Raw genomic sequence first — 15,857 nt, 5'->3', positions numbered from 1 at the left:
TTTGTGGCCAAATGACAAAAACAACTGCAGAGAAACTGTACATGCACTGTGGTTTTCCTGAGAGAAATTTCCAGGACTGCATGGATACATGGGGACATCTTGTGGGCCGTGAGGAAACCAACAGACCAAGTTTACTAGTATTACAATCATTGACTTGTAGCAGGTGTTTTCTGACCTCAATTCCCACACCAACTGATTGTTAAATTACAGGTATTTTAGGTTTCACCTAAAATAGACTTACTAACAAGAACAAATTCCCTCAGTGTCTGGAAGCTGAACTCCCTGTGAACATTTAATACTTTCTGTATCAAGTGTTAAAAACTACTCTGCTCTTGTCTCAGCATGACCTGTATTCAAACTGTTTAATGTTACTGAGCGTAAAGATTTCTTATTTGCACGACGCTGAGAAATCTGTGAAGATACAAATGGCAAAAGAAACTAACTCAATAATAATTCAAAAACAAAAATCACATAGTAACTTGAAAACTTAACCCAGGCATCATAAAATATATCTTCGCTAAAAAGCTGTGTTGATTTTTCAGGTTTTTCCTGCATTTTTGGTAATTAGGTATTGAGGAATTGTCTACTCTTGAAAGTTAATAACATAAAAAACTCTGACACACAAACAGGTTAAGTTACCAGTGGCAGAGTAAGGATAGTATCTCCAAATGTTTCAGATTAAATGCTTCTGATCCCAGCTTTAAAATGAAAAAGATGCCTTACTTACATGTTTAGTACTCCAGTCCTTCCGCTGTTTCTGCCTCTGTTCAAGAAACCTTTTGGTCCATTCCTCCCTGGGAGGAAGCATCAGGACCTCAGCTGACTGGTACCTGTCTGAAGGTATCTGGCTCATTGGAGGGGGCAGGTTATTTGTGCTGGCGCTAAGGTTAACATTGAGAGACCCATTGGTGGACACTTCTTGAGGTTCAGGATCAGTACTTAGGACTTTAGGCCACTTTGGCTTGGAGAACCACCTTTGACTACCCCTGAGATGATCTCCAAAGAAGTTCTTTTTTCTACTTAAAGGCACAGGAGATGGTGGGGGCTTAAACTGGAACTCTAGCCTAGGTGGGGGACCTCCATAAAAAGTGGTTAGAGAATCTGGGCCAGGTAGTGACTCTGAAAGAGAATGTGTGGTTGCACTGTTTTCCAGATTAACTCTTTGGCCATTCTTGGAGAGGTTTATTGGAGTGAGGTCTACAGGCAGAGGATAATCCCATGGACAGCTGGGGAGGCGGGCCCCAGGATGGTTTTGGATTGCAGAAGGGAAATCCCTGTCTGCTCTCTCCTCAATGGGAGAAGCATTTCCAAAACCACTGTCACCATTGCTGCTGGCACTTCCTTGTTTGACAGTGCTGTCGCTCTCTTTGGCTTGCTGCTGAGGTTCTGTGTCCAGTTTAACTCTAAGCCTCTCCACAGTCTCTCCCAAGTCACTGTATAGGACTGTTACAAAGTGAAGAACATCTGAGGGAGTCAGAGGGAATTCCAGGCAGCCTGAGGCATCTGGGTCTGGAGAACAAACAAAGCCAAAACGGCCAGCAATCCCTACGTGGTCCTCATGGTTTCCCAGGTCTGGGTCAATGAAAAATACATGGCAGGAGGCTCGCAGTGGACCATTGTCTGGTACATGGCCATTGATAATATGTGCTGTTGTGACCAGGCAAAAAAAACGTGGGTCTTCAGCACATACAGCCCCCAAGACAAGGTTCTCAGCAGGAAATGCTGCCAAAACAGCACCTACATCATCACAAAGTCGTATGCAATTAAACATGATCTTCATCATCACTAGAGTATGGGTACTCTGCTCTGTACCCAAATGTCGTATTCTCTCCCGAATGGCTTTTAAACAGTCATCCTCTGATTCAGTAGTGTTTAAAATCAGTTCTGTGGAGCTCAGGTAGCCCACAACCAAGGTCATATTTAAAATCCCCCAGTCTGGATTGGCCTCTTCTGCGTCTGTAAAAACAGAGTCTCTGTCTCCCAAAGTGGAAGCTTCCTTCTTTCGCTGCTCAGCTAAAACACTCCACTGTTGGGACCATTGTGACAGATCAGGCTCTGAAACGGGCCTCTGTTTGGAAAAATCAGCATGAGTAGAGTTTAAGGAGGATTTGCTTGAATCATGTGAGACAGTTCTGAGAACACCTGCATTTTGGAAAATACCGCTTCTCTGCCCAAACCCACATTTTGCTTCATTGAGGATGGGGTCTCCCTTCATTCGACCTACAGCATGCACCACCAAACGCAAAGGTCCACGGCAGCTGCCAATCAACTTCACCACAGCCTCGTGTGAAGCAGCAGACACGTCAGTTCCATTGATGGCCACGATGCGATCTTCTTGTCTGAGTCCCACCCGATCAGCAGGGCTTCCTTCCAGGATGCCACTCAACAGACACGGCCTCTGTCCTGAAATAGTAAAGCCATATCCGGTCCGTCCACGGATGACCTCAACAGCCCTGACCTCACCCACTGCATTTAAATCCAGACGCCTCCTCGTGTCCTCAGGCTGTCCCTGTATCCTCATCTTTGCTGTTGGGTGCTGTGAGATCCAGTGAGGGTGAACTGAAGCATTTGCAGGTTGCCAACACTTTTGTGCTGTTGTCATCCTAAAGTTACACACAATTATCAAAAGGGAAAAAGAAATTTGTAAAATAGTTTCCTTGCAACATACCAAATTATAAAATGACTGGAAGAATTGTTGCAACCCAGACTGAAGATTTCAGAAAAAATATTTAGTAATGATTTTGCTGACAAACATTTGATTTGCGATCAATTTTTTAAGTCAAGCTTCAGTTCAATATTTGCCGTGTAACTGATTTAAAACGTTCCGGAGCAATATCACAGGAGGTACCATCAAAAGCATGACAGTCAAATACGAAAGAAAATATTCCATAGATTATTCGACAATGAAAATATTCGTCAGTTGCAGCTCCAGTGAGTTTAATAAATAGGATTGCATTACCACATAAGTCTGATTGTTTAAAACCCACACCTTGTTCATGCCTCTTACTTATATTTATATATTGAGTGTATACATCATCTTACTTTTTTCTTCTGTCGCTTTGCTTCTGTGACTTGGCAAATTTCCTCTTGTGGGACGAATAAAGGATATTCTATTCTATTCTATTCTATTCTATTCTATTCTATTCTAGACCAAACTGCAGCCTTTGGGGATTTACTAATTGCACTTTCAAATTATGATTTCAATCTGAAGCCAGTTAGTTGTTCCGCCCTAGACGCAAATAACACTTACTGTCTCTGTCCAATAATCTGCTCAAAACACACAAAGATATTAAATCTACATCACCAGGAAAAAAATATTAATAATAAAGTGGAAAATCTACACTTTGAAAGTATGTCTGATAACATTTGTAGGTGCTGATCTGCTCTAACAGCATATTAATTACATGAAGGAGTTTAGTCTTAAGGGTCATTCCAGATTTGGAGGACATTTGGGCTTCAAAATTTTTGAAAAATAAACCTTGTCTTTTGCAGTGTTCTGCTCCCTATTCAGTAATATTAGGTAATAAATTATCAAAGGCTTGATAGGCTCAGCTTACACATCAATGGTACCATTTTTATTCCATGTTTTATTTGTTGTTTGCTAACCCTAATCTAATCACAGTAACAGGGTTGCTAATCCATGCTAATGTTAGCTTTTTCTCAGAGTATAAGCTAGACATTTAGGTAGCTGTTGATGCCATTTTTCTGCTGTTACTGCAGGAAAAAGGCATTTTAGGGTGAACCCAGATTTATTCGATATTTTTAAAAATATTTTCAAACATTCTTTTCTCCTAGTTTTTTTTTTTTAATTGGGTCTCAGGACAAGTACATTTAAAACAACTGAGTCAATATATAATTGAGGAACTTTTGAGGTCCATGGGATATATCTTGCGTACATTTTTTTATTAAAAGTAAAAACACTAATGTTTTTTCTGTTCATTATGATCATGTCTTTACAAATTCCATAATTCTTTATTATGGAAACAATCACTTATTCATAATCACTTATTAAAATGACTGGATATGATTAAAATGTCAACTAAATAATTGTCCAAATTTATTAACAACCACCTTCTAATTAGCTAAACAAAAATAAAATGAGCTTATTCAGAAATTGCTTTGATTGTCTTCTTTTGATTAAATTGAGATAATCATGAAAGCTATTACTTTTTTGGCAATATATCAATTTTTTTATGGAAAATAACTAATTGTATCTGTGTCCGAGAAATTACTTTCAACTAAGTTATCCATTACAAAAACATCTCTCAAGGAAGTGTATTAATTCCAGATCACATGACCTGCTCCACATGATGTCATTTCCTCCTGAAGAAAAGAATGGCAAGACTCTTGTCATGTCAACAGGTTTACTACAATATCTTTATAAATAACTTTCAATATCAATTCTACTCGATTGTATATATAATAATTTAGAAGAATATTTCTGTAAAAACGCCATGTGGTGTTTGGTTATAGACGGTCATGTTGATTTTAGGTCTGTAAACAGCAAAAATGTCAACTATGATACCTGTCAACTATGTTACAAAAAGTACTGCAATTATATTTATATTATATTGATCCAACTGCACATTTTAGTAGTTTGTAACTGGATTATTTGAAATTTGATGGGTGGGACGTAAATTTTTTTTTAAAAGAATGTATTGTTAATAATAATAATTCTAATGATAACAATAATAATATCACTGTAATAATAATAACAATATAAATATAATATAAGTATAATAAACATAATAATCACATATTAGATAATATCCAATTATTACATATATTGGTTACTCCTTATCCCAAATAACTAGAAGAAATCTAAAATGCAAGCCCAACCAAAGCTAGGGTCTTAGGACGCTACATACTATCTTTAAGACCATTTATTGGAAAAAATAATTGCAAAATGCTTAAAAGTACTTAAGTGACTGGATGTTCTCTAGCTCTGTTTTACTCTGCTATTACTATTTTACTAACTCAACAAAGTAATTTAATAACCAAGTGATGTTACTGACATTAATCGTATTTTGGTAGTTATCTGTCAGAGACGTTTTCGACTCACACGAGGTTAGTCCAGTTGCCATAACTTATGCTTGCTTGAGATCTGTCAGAGATGATACATGGACCAGACCCAGCAGAGACCACCCTAACAGAGTGCCAGCTGGCCCCCTCCTCACCCACACTTTAAACACAACCACGCTCTGTCTTCGGTCAGCGGCTTTACCGAAACGTCTCAAAACTCAACTTAGCGCACACATGAACTGCTTTCAACACATGAAGCTCCTGACTAGCCGCTCCTTTATTTGCCTTTAAAGCATTAAAGCAAAGTTACGTTTACACAAAACTATTACAACAATGAAGACGAAGATACCTGTTCCAGCCGTGGAAAGTTCCACAAAAGCGCCCGCAGTTTGACGTTCACGTTGATAGAAGTCCACACGTTTGCATTCTTTTAATATTACATAGTTATTTGTCTATTAATTATTCAAAACAGCACTTCTCTGCCGTGATTTGGTAGCCTGTACGGGAGCACCTCCTCTTCCATTCACCCTCCGCGGAACTCACAAAGCGTCTTTCATTGTAACCATGACAGCGTAACGTCCCCGGACATGTGACGTCTCGTTCTGACCAATCAAAACGCCTGTCACATTCAATATTCAAACGATTGGAGCGATGTTATTGGCTGACATCGACGGCTGTTTGGAAGCTTTGTTTTTTTTTAAATTATATATATATATTTTAAATTTAAAAGCCTGCGTCTATTAACAAAACAGCTCCACGTGGAAATACAAATAGCGAGATTAAACATACACTGTGGATACTGTAATAGAATATGTCACGATGTAGCAAAATAAATGTAAAATGCACAATACATGCAATAGTAAGCACTTAAAGCAATTTAAAAATCTAAAGTGTGTCTTACCAATAGGACTTCGCTATTACTGCAATATCCCTCATTCCCTTTGCATGTGTGTCTCCCTCTGCCTCCCTCACACTAATGCAGCACTTAACAGGGTTTGGTGTGTTGTTAACTCTGGTCAAAGGGCTGCAACGGTTGCACACATGGCTTTACTACACATAGTAAGTATAGCACAGTTTACACATTTGCATAAAGGGGAGGAATAAAAGGTCGTGACAACAGAATTACTGATCATCTAATGCTGGACCTTGGTAAACTGTTGCAGCTCTCATTCATTATTTGGTGTTACTGTGACATGTAGTTACATATTGCATATTGAAGTGTACAAAAAGCAGCAGGGCTTTCCATTGAGCTGGTGTTGTATGTGATGGAACTGACCTAATTCACCATTTCTGTGAATCACCTTAAAATAGGTTAAAAGACAAAGACTTTGATGTTTCAGCTCTACCATTCCTTACATTCTGTGTTTTGCATTTCAGTACACGGCAGGATCATATGCTGCTAAAAGCAAGGAAAATTCTCATCTTTACATAAAGTAGAAATCTAAAAAAAAAAAAAAAAAGCCTGCGCTTCTCTTTTTCTATTTTGAAGCCTGCATTTTATGTAATTATAAAAAACATAATGCTACCTACGATCAAGTGTGTGCAATGTAATTGTTTAACATTACTCAGTTACTCCCAGTAGTGTGGTCACAGTGAGATAAGCGTTGAGGAATGGAGGCAGAGAAAGGTTTAAGGAGTCAATGTGCAGGTTTAGCAAGGAGGTATGAGAAGAGAACTGCACTCTGAGACACTTCAACACCACTTCTAAGTCAACAACCCTGCCTCTGTCTGGAAAGGGCTCAGGCAGATAACTAATTTCATCCCAAAACCCATTGCTCCATAAACAACCTGTCTCTGGCCAATGATCTGCACAAGTTTTACTGTCCTTTTGAAAGACACTGGGACAGTCCTTGCACCTTCAGCTTTACTTCTCCCATCTCAGCAGGGCCTAGGGGCTTGTTCAAAATTACCCACCTCAAAGTCCCCTTCCTCCCCCACCACAGAGACAACTCTCACCATCCTGAAGAAATAGGTCAACAGACTTTTCAAGACAGACCCCCAAAAAGTAGCTGAACCACCAACCTGGAACCACTGGAGTGAATGACTACGGATCCATCACCCTGGCCTCTAAATCATTTGTGAATTGTGTTGTACCCCAAATCCATCACAGACCCACTCCTGGATCCCTGGCAGTTTGCTTACAAAGTCAACAGATCTGTAGATGAAGCTGTCAACATTCATCTTTATTTTGCCCTTCAGCATCTGCAGGAGTCTATGCCAGGGTTCTGTTTGCGGATTTCAGCTTTGCCGTCAATCCCATCGGCTCTTCCAGCTGCAGATTGATAGATACCATTTACTTTGTGTCTGACAGAAGGTGGCATGCAAAGCTGGGAATACATGTTTCTGACTCCCTGACCATCAGCAGCAGATCCCTTCTAGGTTGCAACTTTTGTAAACAGTGGGTCAACCTCCTGAATTTTGCAGATAACAACACCCTCCTCGGACTCACAGCATTGGTGGGGGATTCTGCCTACAGAAGGGAAACTGACCATCTGGTGACCTGGTGCAGTCAGAATAAACTGGAGCTTAATGCTCTAAAGATGAAGGAACCCACCTCCACTCACATTCAGTGCCTTACCTTAATGCACAGCTTTTTGAAGAGGATTAATTTTTCCTTTGTATATTTCAAGTTACATTACATACTATGCAGTCTTGTACATTCTCAGGCAAACAGTTTTTCACATTGTAAATATTTCTGTTTATTTAAAAATATCTTGCATTGCTACACTTGCTTTTTATTTGTCTTGTAACATTTACTGTCAATTTCACCTTTAATACTAATCCTTTAAATTTTCTCTACTTGTCGATATCGTATTTTCCATCTTAATGTTATGTACCAAAACAAGTCAAACTCCTCATAATTGAAAACCTACTAATTCTAAAAATGTGAAATTTTCTTGATATGAACTAATCAACTGAACGTTTGTCAGATTTTCATTTATTACAGCTGAATAAGTGTCACCTTGAGTATGTTATTTCACCTTAATGGCTTGTTTTTACAAACCTATTGCAGTCACTGTCAGGGTCATCTGTCTTTCCCAGTCAGTTTTCTGTGGAGCTACATTCTGTCACATCGTCACTAGATAGAAGGTCAACATGTTTTACCAGAACTGGTGGTACTGCTATTTTTTGCACATAAATTCCATATTTGAGAGTTGTAAGAATTTCCTTTCCCTACAAGTCTGATGCAGTTTGTGTTGCCATTGGCTGGTAGCTCTGTCCTTTCTAAATACTTCAACAACGGTAGGGATTATTGCAAAGTTTGAGATTATAATGCTGCAAATTGTCCTGTTTTGGCGTTACTCTTTGTAAATGTATTGATGTGGGGCTGCACAGTGGTTTGCAGGTTAGGACTTTTGCCTTGCAGCCAGAAGACCCCTAGCTCGCTATTCTGCCTTCCTGGGATCTTTCTACATGGAGTTTGCATGTTCTCCCTGTGCATGTGTGGGTTTTCTCCAGGTTCTCCGGCTTCCTCCCACAGTTCAAAAACATGCTGAGGTTAATTAGTAACTCTAAATTGTCCGAAGGCGTGAATGCGAGTGTGATTGTTTATCTGTGTCCCTTGCCTCCACCCTAAGTCAGCTGGGAGAGACTCCAGCCCCCCCACGATCCTAATGAGGATTAAGCGGTGTACAGATAATGGATGCAATGATGTGACAAGTTTTTGCATGGTTGGTGTTCCCAAAGTTATTTTATTAGGATACTTGGCAAATGATCAAGAAAGATCTGATACAGCTATCCTTAAAATGAAAACTCACATTGGAGCCTGATTTGCTGTGTCAACATAATTCATTACAGTTATTAACATAGTCATCTTCTAATAATAATGATCATCAGACACCTTAAGTAATGACAAAAGCATACATTTCTGTCTGTCCATACCATCTCTGCACTGATAACAGCCATACATCTAGCATAATGAACCTTAAAAATGTTTGATGCTTAACTCATATCCAAAATAAAATCTATTTTTTTCTTTCAACAAGGCTATAGGTGCTGCAATATCATGATATCTCCCAAACAGCAACCGCTTCTATGCTTCATGATGTTCCCAGATCTTTTACCCCACTCTGACCTTGTGAGTGGGTCAGAGGGGCTGACCCAGATGTGCTGGAGGGAGACTGAATCATCCTCTCCAGCAGGTTCATCATGCGCTCCTGCAGCTGCAGACACTGGACCTGGAGGAGGTTCTGCTGTTGCATGACTCGACGGACCTCCCTGCACGTCTCCTCTATGGCCCGGCTCGACCTCTTCTGTTGCTGCAGCATGGCCTGCATAACTCGGAGTTTCTTTCTCTTTATGGACATGTGCTTGTTGCCATGTCTCTTCCGGGCTGAAATATGATGGGAGCTAGAGAACAGAGGGGAAACGTTTGAAACAGACAGAACAGATCACATGTGGCCTCAAAAGATCACATTTTAGCAGCATGGTCTTCAGCAACACTTTACTGCAATGTCTGAACCTTCGCAATTCAACAAGCAATAAAAGCATTTCTAAAGTAACTCAACATACTAAAGTTATATTGTTGTGAAACTGGGACTGATTTAAACTTAAACTAAAAGTGAAACTGTAGTTATGCTGATATTTATATGCTACACTACCATTCAAAAGTTTGTTGTCACCCAGGCGATTTCATGTTTTCTATGAAAACTCACACTTTTATTCATGTGCTAACATAATTGCACAAGGGTTTTCTAATCATCAATTAGCCTTTCAACACCATTAGCTAACACAATGTAGCATTAGAACACAGGAGTGATGGTTGCTGGAAATGTTCCTCTGTACCCCTATGGAGATATTCCTTTAAAAATCAGTCATTTCCAGCCAGAATAGTCATTTACCACATTAACAATGTCTAGACTGTATTTCTGATTCATTTAATGTTATCTTCATTTTCTTTCAAAAATAAGGACATTTCTAAGTGACCCCAAACTATTGAACGTTAGTGTAAATACCAAACACCACAGCCATAGCAAGAGGGCTGTAGCTAGCAAGCTAAAGATAGAAATGGTTAGCCTTAGCTAAGGTTAAATGTGTTTTATTTTCTTGTTGTTTCGTCCAGTTTAAATGTACCAAATTTTTAACTGATGTGTTCTAAATGGAAAAGACAGTTTTGGCTTTGCTGAAACAACAAAACACAGAGGTCAGTTTTATCAAATTGTTATTACCTTTAGCACTGATTAGAACACATGCACACACTACCTTACAACATGTGTCTTGTTTATTTCCTGTTACCTGGAGTCTTGTGTGTGCTCGCTGTCAGAGCTCAAGGAGTCCAGCTCTTGTTTTATCTCCATCTCATCTGAGGATCCTGTGTATTCTGGCAGGAATCCTATCACTCCCTCCTCTGATTGGGGCAGCATGTTATCTGTGGACTGGGAAGACGTGGAGGGACCTGCTGCAGAGGCCTGATACTCCAAAGAGTTCACCCTGCCGTTCTCCAGTGGCTTGGAGAGGATCTTTTCGATGGCCTTATAGTATGGCCAATCCGGCATCTCCCCACTTTGACAAGCTGTGGCTTTCAGTCGCCTGTAAAAGCAAATAAGAAAGGATGTTTATAGTCATGCAACGGCTAGAGTTTGGAGTCATAACTTTGCATGTTCTACACTTGCCTGTACTGAAAAGACATGTTGGTGATTTTCATCTTGATCTCCTCTTTGAAACGCTGTTCTCCAGTCAGCTGGAAAAACCTCTGGGACATCTTCTCGTAAACCTTAGCATTCCTCTTGCTCATTTTCAGTTCGTTGTGGTGTTCCTCCCACACATACAGGAGGGCTTTCATTTCGCCATCAGTCCAGTTCGGGGCCCGCCTGTGTTTCTCACTGTGGCCTGGAATTAGGTAGCTGAAACCATCCTCTGATCCCATTTTTGAAATGGTTCTCTTGGCCTGTGCTGGCTGTTTTTGCAGAAATAGGATCTTTAGATGCTGATTTTGAAAGCCTTTTACTGTGCTGATAGACTGATAATAGCAGAAGTGAGGGAGGGAAACATGCAAGAAGGCGCACACACCACCGTCCTGCCTGTGCCCTTCCCCCTAGCCTAGCTGAAAGAGGACTCAAAATGGGGCCTAAGGCAGGAGAGGAATCCGGTTAAAAGCTTTTAGTACTGCATGATGTCACCATGACATCAAGTTGCCGTGGCAACAGTGAGGGAGGCCCTTCATTTCCCCTCCCCTCTCGTCTAACCACTCCCATCCGCTCTCTTCTCTGTTCTGCTCCAGTGGAAGCACAAAAAGCTTTTAGTTGAAAGGCAGCAGTGTGAGCGTACAAGATTGCTGACAGTTTTGAAATATGAGCCTCTAGAGAGGAGGAAAAAAGAGAGCTGGGACCACGGGGATGTGTTTCCCTGGCAACAAGGCAGTGGGTTTGGTAGTCAGCCAACATACTGTTCCATTTAAAAGCTTTTAATAATAGAGAAGTCATTTTGAGATGGGGAGAAGGAGAATTTCCTTTTTCTGGCATGACGGAGAAAATAAGTAAGCACTTCTAGTCTGCAGTTCGACCTAAAAAGCAAGCAAAAGCTTTTCACTGAAAAATTGGGCAGCACTTTAAGAGGAAACAACACAAGGAGAAATCAGACAAAATGACAACGTGTTGTGATCAAGTGTAGGCTGTAGTACAAACAGCATGCTGCCGGCTGTAATCTGCTGTCTTTTCCTAGCAGTTTGTGGCAGACAATGGATCCCTGGAGGAGGGGATTCTTTGACCAGATATACCCTCCCCCATTCAGGTCTCTGCAAGATCTCCCTCTATTCTCAGGCACCTTAATCCACAGTTTAATGCGCATTTTTCCCCTGTCTGTTGCTCCTTTTTTTCTACCCCTCTCTATGCTCTCAAATTTCTCTCAAGAGCATTTTTGCACTTAAATCTTTCACACAAATACAAAGACAGTAAAATCCTAAATGACACTTTCTCTGCAGCATCTTGCTTCCTGCTTTGACACTGAATTTTACTTTTGCCAACTGAAAATTTCAGAAATATTTAAGTAATGTGTTCTTACTTCATTAGTGTCACTGGTTGCTAGATTAGATTAGATCCTTAAACCATATTCTTCTCACTAAAAGGTGAGACGGAGCTGGTGCGTTTTCATACTGCAAATTGGCAGCTTCTGACAAATGTTAATCTCTATCGTTAAAGAAATGAAAGAAATGGAGGAGCAAGCAAAAGCTGGTATGAAAGGTTTCTAGGTGTGTGCAAAGAAATTTGAGTAGTCTTTTTGGGTATCTTTGACTGATTATTTTTGTAACATTATTGTTGTTGCAACAACAAGCCAGAAACACACTGAACAAATACCAGAGTGGCAAAGAGCTACTGAGAGACATCACCAACTACAGGAGACCCTCCCTCCCTGCTTGAGGCAAACAAAGACCTGGATAACAACCTCAATAACTTCTACTGTACGTTAGAAAGGGACACATCCACACCTCTCACCCACCACAGTCCACCTCTCATCAACATCACAACCACACCAACAACCTCCATCACACCTAACCCTTGTGTCCTATCTCCACTACTCTTCTTCCTCTACACCAACGACTGCACCTCCAAGCACCCCACTGTTAAACTCTTGAAGTTTGCAAATGACACAACAATCATCGGCCTGATTCAGGATGGTGATGGGTCTGCATATCAGCGGGAGGTTGAGTGGCTGGTGATTTGGTGTAGCCAGAACAACCTGGAGTTGAACACGCTCAAGACTTCGCCGCTCAACTTCACCATCAGCAACAATAACTGTGTCAGCTGTGGAGTCCTTCAAGCTCCTGGGGACTGCAATCTCTCAGGACCTGAAGTGAACATCCATCCATCCTGAAAAAGGCTCAGCAGAAGATGTATTTCCTGCAGCATAGGAGCTGTTGATCCACTATTACACTGCAGTCATTAAATCTGTCCTGTGCACCTCAGCAACAGAGCACGACAAAAACAGATGAGAGAAAACATCTTTGGAGCCCCCCTGCCCTCCATCCAGGAGCTGTACTCCACTAGAACCAGGAAGAGGTCAGAGAACATCGTCAGAGACCCATTTAGCCTGGACATGAACTGTTCTCCCTCTTACCCTCTGGCAGGTGCTACAGAGCCACTAAAACCACCAGAACAGCTTTTCCCCACTGCCATAACCCTACCAAACAGCTGAGCCGTTCTCAGCTAAAATTCTGCTGAGTTTTTATTAACTTTTTGTACAATACTGCACCTGTACAATATTTTTGTACTTAGAACAATATTCTTGTTTTTTGCACTATCCTCACTTTAACAAATGTTGCTTTGCATTACTGTCTATATATACTATTTTCTAGATCTGTAAATATCCATATGTATTTTACATTTTTTCTACAGTTATTATTTTTTTTAAATTCTCTTTTCCTTATTTCTAGAGTGACACAAACAGCCAAAAATGAATTCTTTCTATGTTGTGTACATATTTGGCCATTAAAGCTGATTCTGATTCTGAGCAGTTCCTTGACTTGAATGAATCTTAGAGTAACTTAATTGCTTCTTTGGTTTTGGTCACTTGCCAACCCTTGTCTTTCTCAAATGAATCGTCTTGCTTGGGTCTATCTTGTTTAGTTACTTCTGTATATTTTTTCATTCGTGACGGTGTTGACCACTAATCCAGGGACCAGACTAATCTACCAATAAACTGCTCAAGCACTACCCATAGCAGCAGAAGTTACTCCTGTGAGTGATCTACAAAATGTATCCACCTGGAAAAAATCTAATCATATGATTAAACATACCTGGATCTGTTTTTTAAAAATTGTTTATAGATTTCCAATTTCATCTTCTGCATACTGGAAAACTAATAAAATTTGTATTTAGACAATACATTTAAATAGATCTAAGCAGTAAAAGGATTTAGATGTATTATCATCCTAATTAGTAAGAGCTTGCATGGTCAATTCAACAACAGTAATTCCACTCTTAGCAAGAATAAATAAATCTTTGTTGAAGATAATGGGTAAAGCTGGTTAGTTACATCTACAGAAAACAGGATATATATATATACAGGGTATAACTGAAGAAGAAAAAGTTTTCATCTGTTGTTTTTCTGCTATCATAGCTTCAGTGTGCTTTATCGCAACGTTTTTGTAATCAATTCAATTAAATTCACCTATAGCAACTAGAATATTGTGCGTTTCCCCACAATATTCTAGTTGAATTGAATTGAATTGAATTGAATTGAATTATTTCAAACAAACACTGTTCAATCTTAAACCTCCTGCCTAATCTTGTGTCCGTCTCCTTGTGCCATCAGAACTGCTCTTACCTGTTGGGTTATGGAAGTTACCAAGACGTTCTGTTGGGTTCTGTGTCAGGGTGGCATCTGCCAGGCCTGGATAGTGCCCTCTCCCTCTTTTCTCCGCCTTTTTTTCCTTTTTAGGTTTGTCAGCAGTGCAGTTGCAGTGGCAGGTGTCTCTCATTGACAATCATCATCAGCTGGTGCAGGAGCAGGTGGAGATTTGCCAATCAAGCTCCACTCTCGCCACAATATAACCAGACGACACTCACCTCTTAGAGCCGGATTGTGACACAGCCAGTACAGAGTTCTGCATGTTACTCCTGTCCCAAGTTCCGTGTTCTCGTTCTCCTGGTAACTCTGTTCGTCCTCCTTCGTTTCAGTCCCGGTTCCACCTGCTCCTGCTTCAGTTCTTCCTGGTTTCCTCGTCACCTCTAGTATCCTGTTCCGTTCAGCGTTCTGGAAATAGTTACCTGTGTCGTTCTCCTCCATCCTGGCGTCCTTCCACATTCACCTGCCTCTGCAACTCGCCATTCATCATCCTGACTCAAGAACCACTTGTCTAGATCCACCTGCCGCTTACAGTCATGAGCCCAGTCCGAGCATCTTATTTTGTATCCGTGAGTCTGTCCTAGAAAACTGAGTTTAGCTTTGTTTATTTGAGTAGCAGCTTTTGAATTTTTGTATCGGGTCAAGTAATAATCTAGAGTCTCAAATTTAGTAAGTAGTGACTTCTGATTTAATACCTAGTATCTAGTGTTTTCGTGAATTGAAGATTTTGAATTTGGTTTTGTTCCTGGAGTTAGTTTTAGGTTAGTAACGATCTTCCAATTAATCTTGGTTATTATTGACTATCATTCAGGCTTCCTAGTTGATGCCTCGCTTTAAGTTTAACTTTTTTGTATTTTCATTCCTCATATTCGTAAAGCTTTCTTGCCTGGGTTATACCCAACGTGAGTCCATATGTTTGAGTTTTTGTATTTAGTTGTCCCTGCCTCAAGTAGTCGCCAGGAGATTTTCAGAGGGCTTACGTTTTTTCCGGTTTGTAGTATTTCTAGTAGAATACTTAAGTTTCTGTCTTGAAACCCTTTTTTGAGATTCTGTAAATAAACTTCCTTTTTGCATTTAACCTGCCTGTTCATTTCCTGCGCCTGAGCCTCCTGGGAAATCGTAACATTCTGTTGACAGGTTCTGTTGGTTGCGGCATGGTATCTCTATGGATCGAGATCTTTTTCGGCCCACCTACAGATGCTTTATCAGAATGGGACCTTGAGAGTTTGGAAGCCAGGTCAACCGCTTGGTCTCTTTATTGTGTTCCCTGAGACATTAGTGAGCAGAATTTGCAGCTGCAATTCAAGTGTCGTCCCTATCAGGGGTTACTTGGTGTGCAACAATGTTTAAGGGAGTGTTATGTGTCAAAGTAACATTCACTTATATTTCAGGACCCAGTGTTTCCCAGTAGAACATTGCATTGTAATGAAAGGGTCAAAGTTGTTTTTTTTTTTTTTTTTTAAAGGTAATCTAATAACTTCATTACAGTGCTATAATCTTTGTATTAACATTTCAAATACTCATTTGATTTCACTTCATGTCCTTGGGGAAAC

The 15,857-nt window shown here is 40.2% G+C and overlaps 2 protein-coding genes across 3 annotated transcripts in view; both read right to left on the bottom strand.

Annotated features, from left to right (window-relative positions):
* The window catches only part of rgs12a (regulator of G protein signaling 12a), a 46,263-nt gene extending 40,290 nt beyond the window's left edge, over positions 1–5,973 (bottom strand). The window contains exons 1-2 of one of the 2 annotated variants that reach the window (XM_035940922.2): positions 5,924–5,973; positions 728–2,603 (exon numbers count right to left, since the gene is read on the bottom strand). In XM_035940922.2, coding sequence (XP_035796815.2) covers positions 728–2,603; positions 5,924–5,958 — 1,911 coding nt within the window. In that variant the 5' untranslated portion in view covers positions 5,959–5,973. Of the gene's footprint in view, positions 1–727; positions 2,604–5,371; positions 5,557–5,923 lie in introns of those variants that run through there. The other variant, XM_023294146.3, reaches the window with a different exon arrangement.
* Positions 5,974–8,689: 2,716 nt separating this feature from the next.
* msantd1 (Myb/SANT-like DNA-binding domain containing 1) lies at positions 8,690–15,276 on the bottom strand. Its single transcript, XM_023294151.3, has 4 exons — positions 14,284–15,276; positions 10,635–10,918; positions 10,258–10,551; positions 8,690–9,372 (listed from the first exon to the last, which is right to left on the bottom strand). The coding sequence occupies exons 2-4, from the start codon at positions 10,886–10,888 to the stop codon at positions 9,063–9,065; spliced, it is 858 nt and encodes a 285-aa protein (XP_023149919.1). The 5' UTR covers positions 10,889–10,918; positions 14,284–15,276; the 3' UTR covers positions 8,690–9,062.
* Between the last annotated feature and the right edge of the window lie 581 nt (positions 15,277–15,857).

Source organism: Amphiprion ocellaris, chromosome 23 (assembly GCF_022539595.1).
Source record: "Amphiprion ocellaris isolate individual 3 ecotype Okinawa chromosome 23, ASM2253959v1, whole genome shotgun sequence".
Classification (NCBI taxonomy): domain Eukaryota; kingdom Metazoa; phylum Chordata; class Actinopteri; family Pomacentridae; genus Amphiprion; species Amphiprion ocellaris.
Note: the sequence above shows the minus strand (reverse complement) of the source record. Positions and strands in the feature narration are given on the sequence as shown.

What these genes read in the sequence shown, in the direction of transcription:
- msantd1 (XM_023294151.3), bottom strand. Translation starts at nt 10,888, where the DNA reads ATGGGATCAGAGGATGGTTTCAGCTACCTAATTCCAGGCCACAGTGAG. An exon ending in AACATGTCTTTTCAGTACAG is followed by an intron (nt 10,552 to 10,634) that starts GCAAGTGTAGAA and finishes TTGCTTTTACAG; the next exon opens with GCGACTGAAAGCCACAGCTT. An exon ending in GAGCACACACAAGACTCCAG is followed by an intron (nt 9,373 to 10,257) that starts GTAACAGGAAAT and finishes TCTGTTCTCTAG; the next exon opens with CTCCCATCATATTTCAGCCC.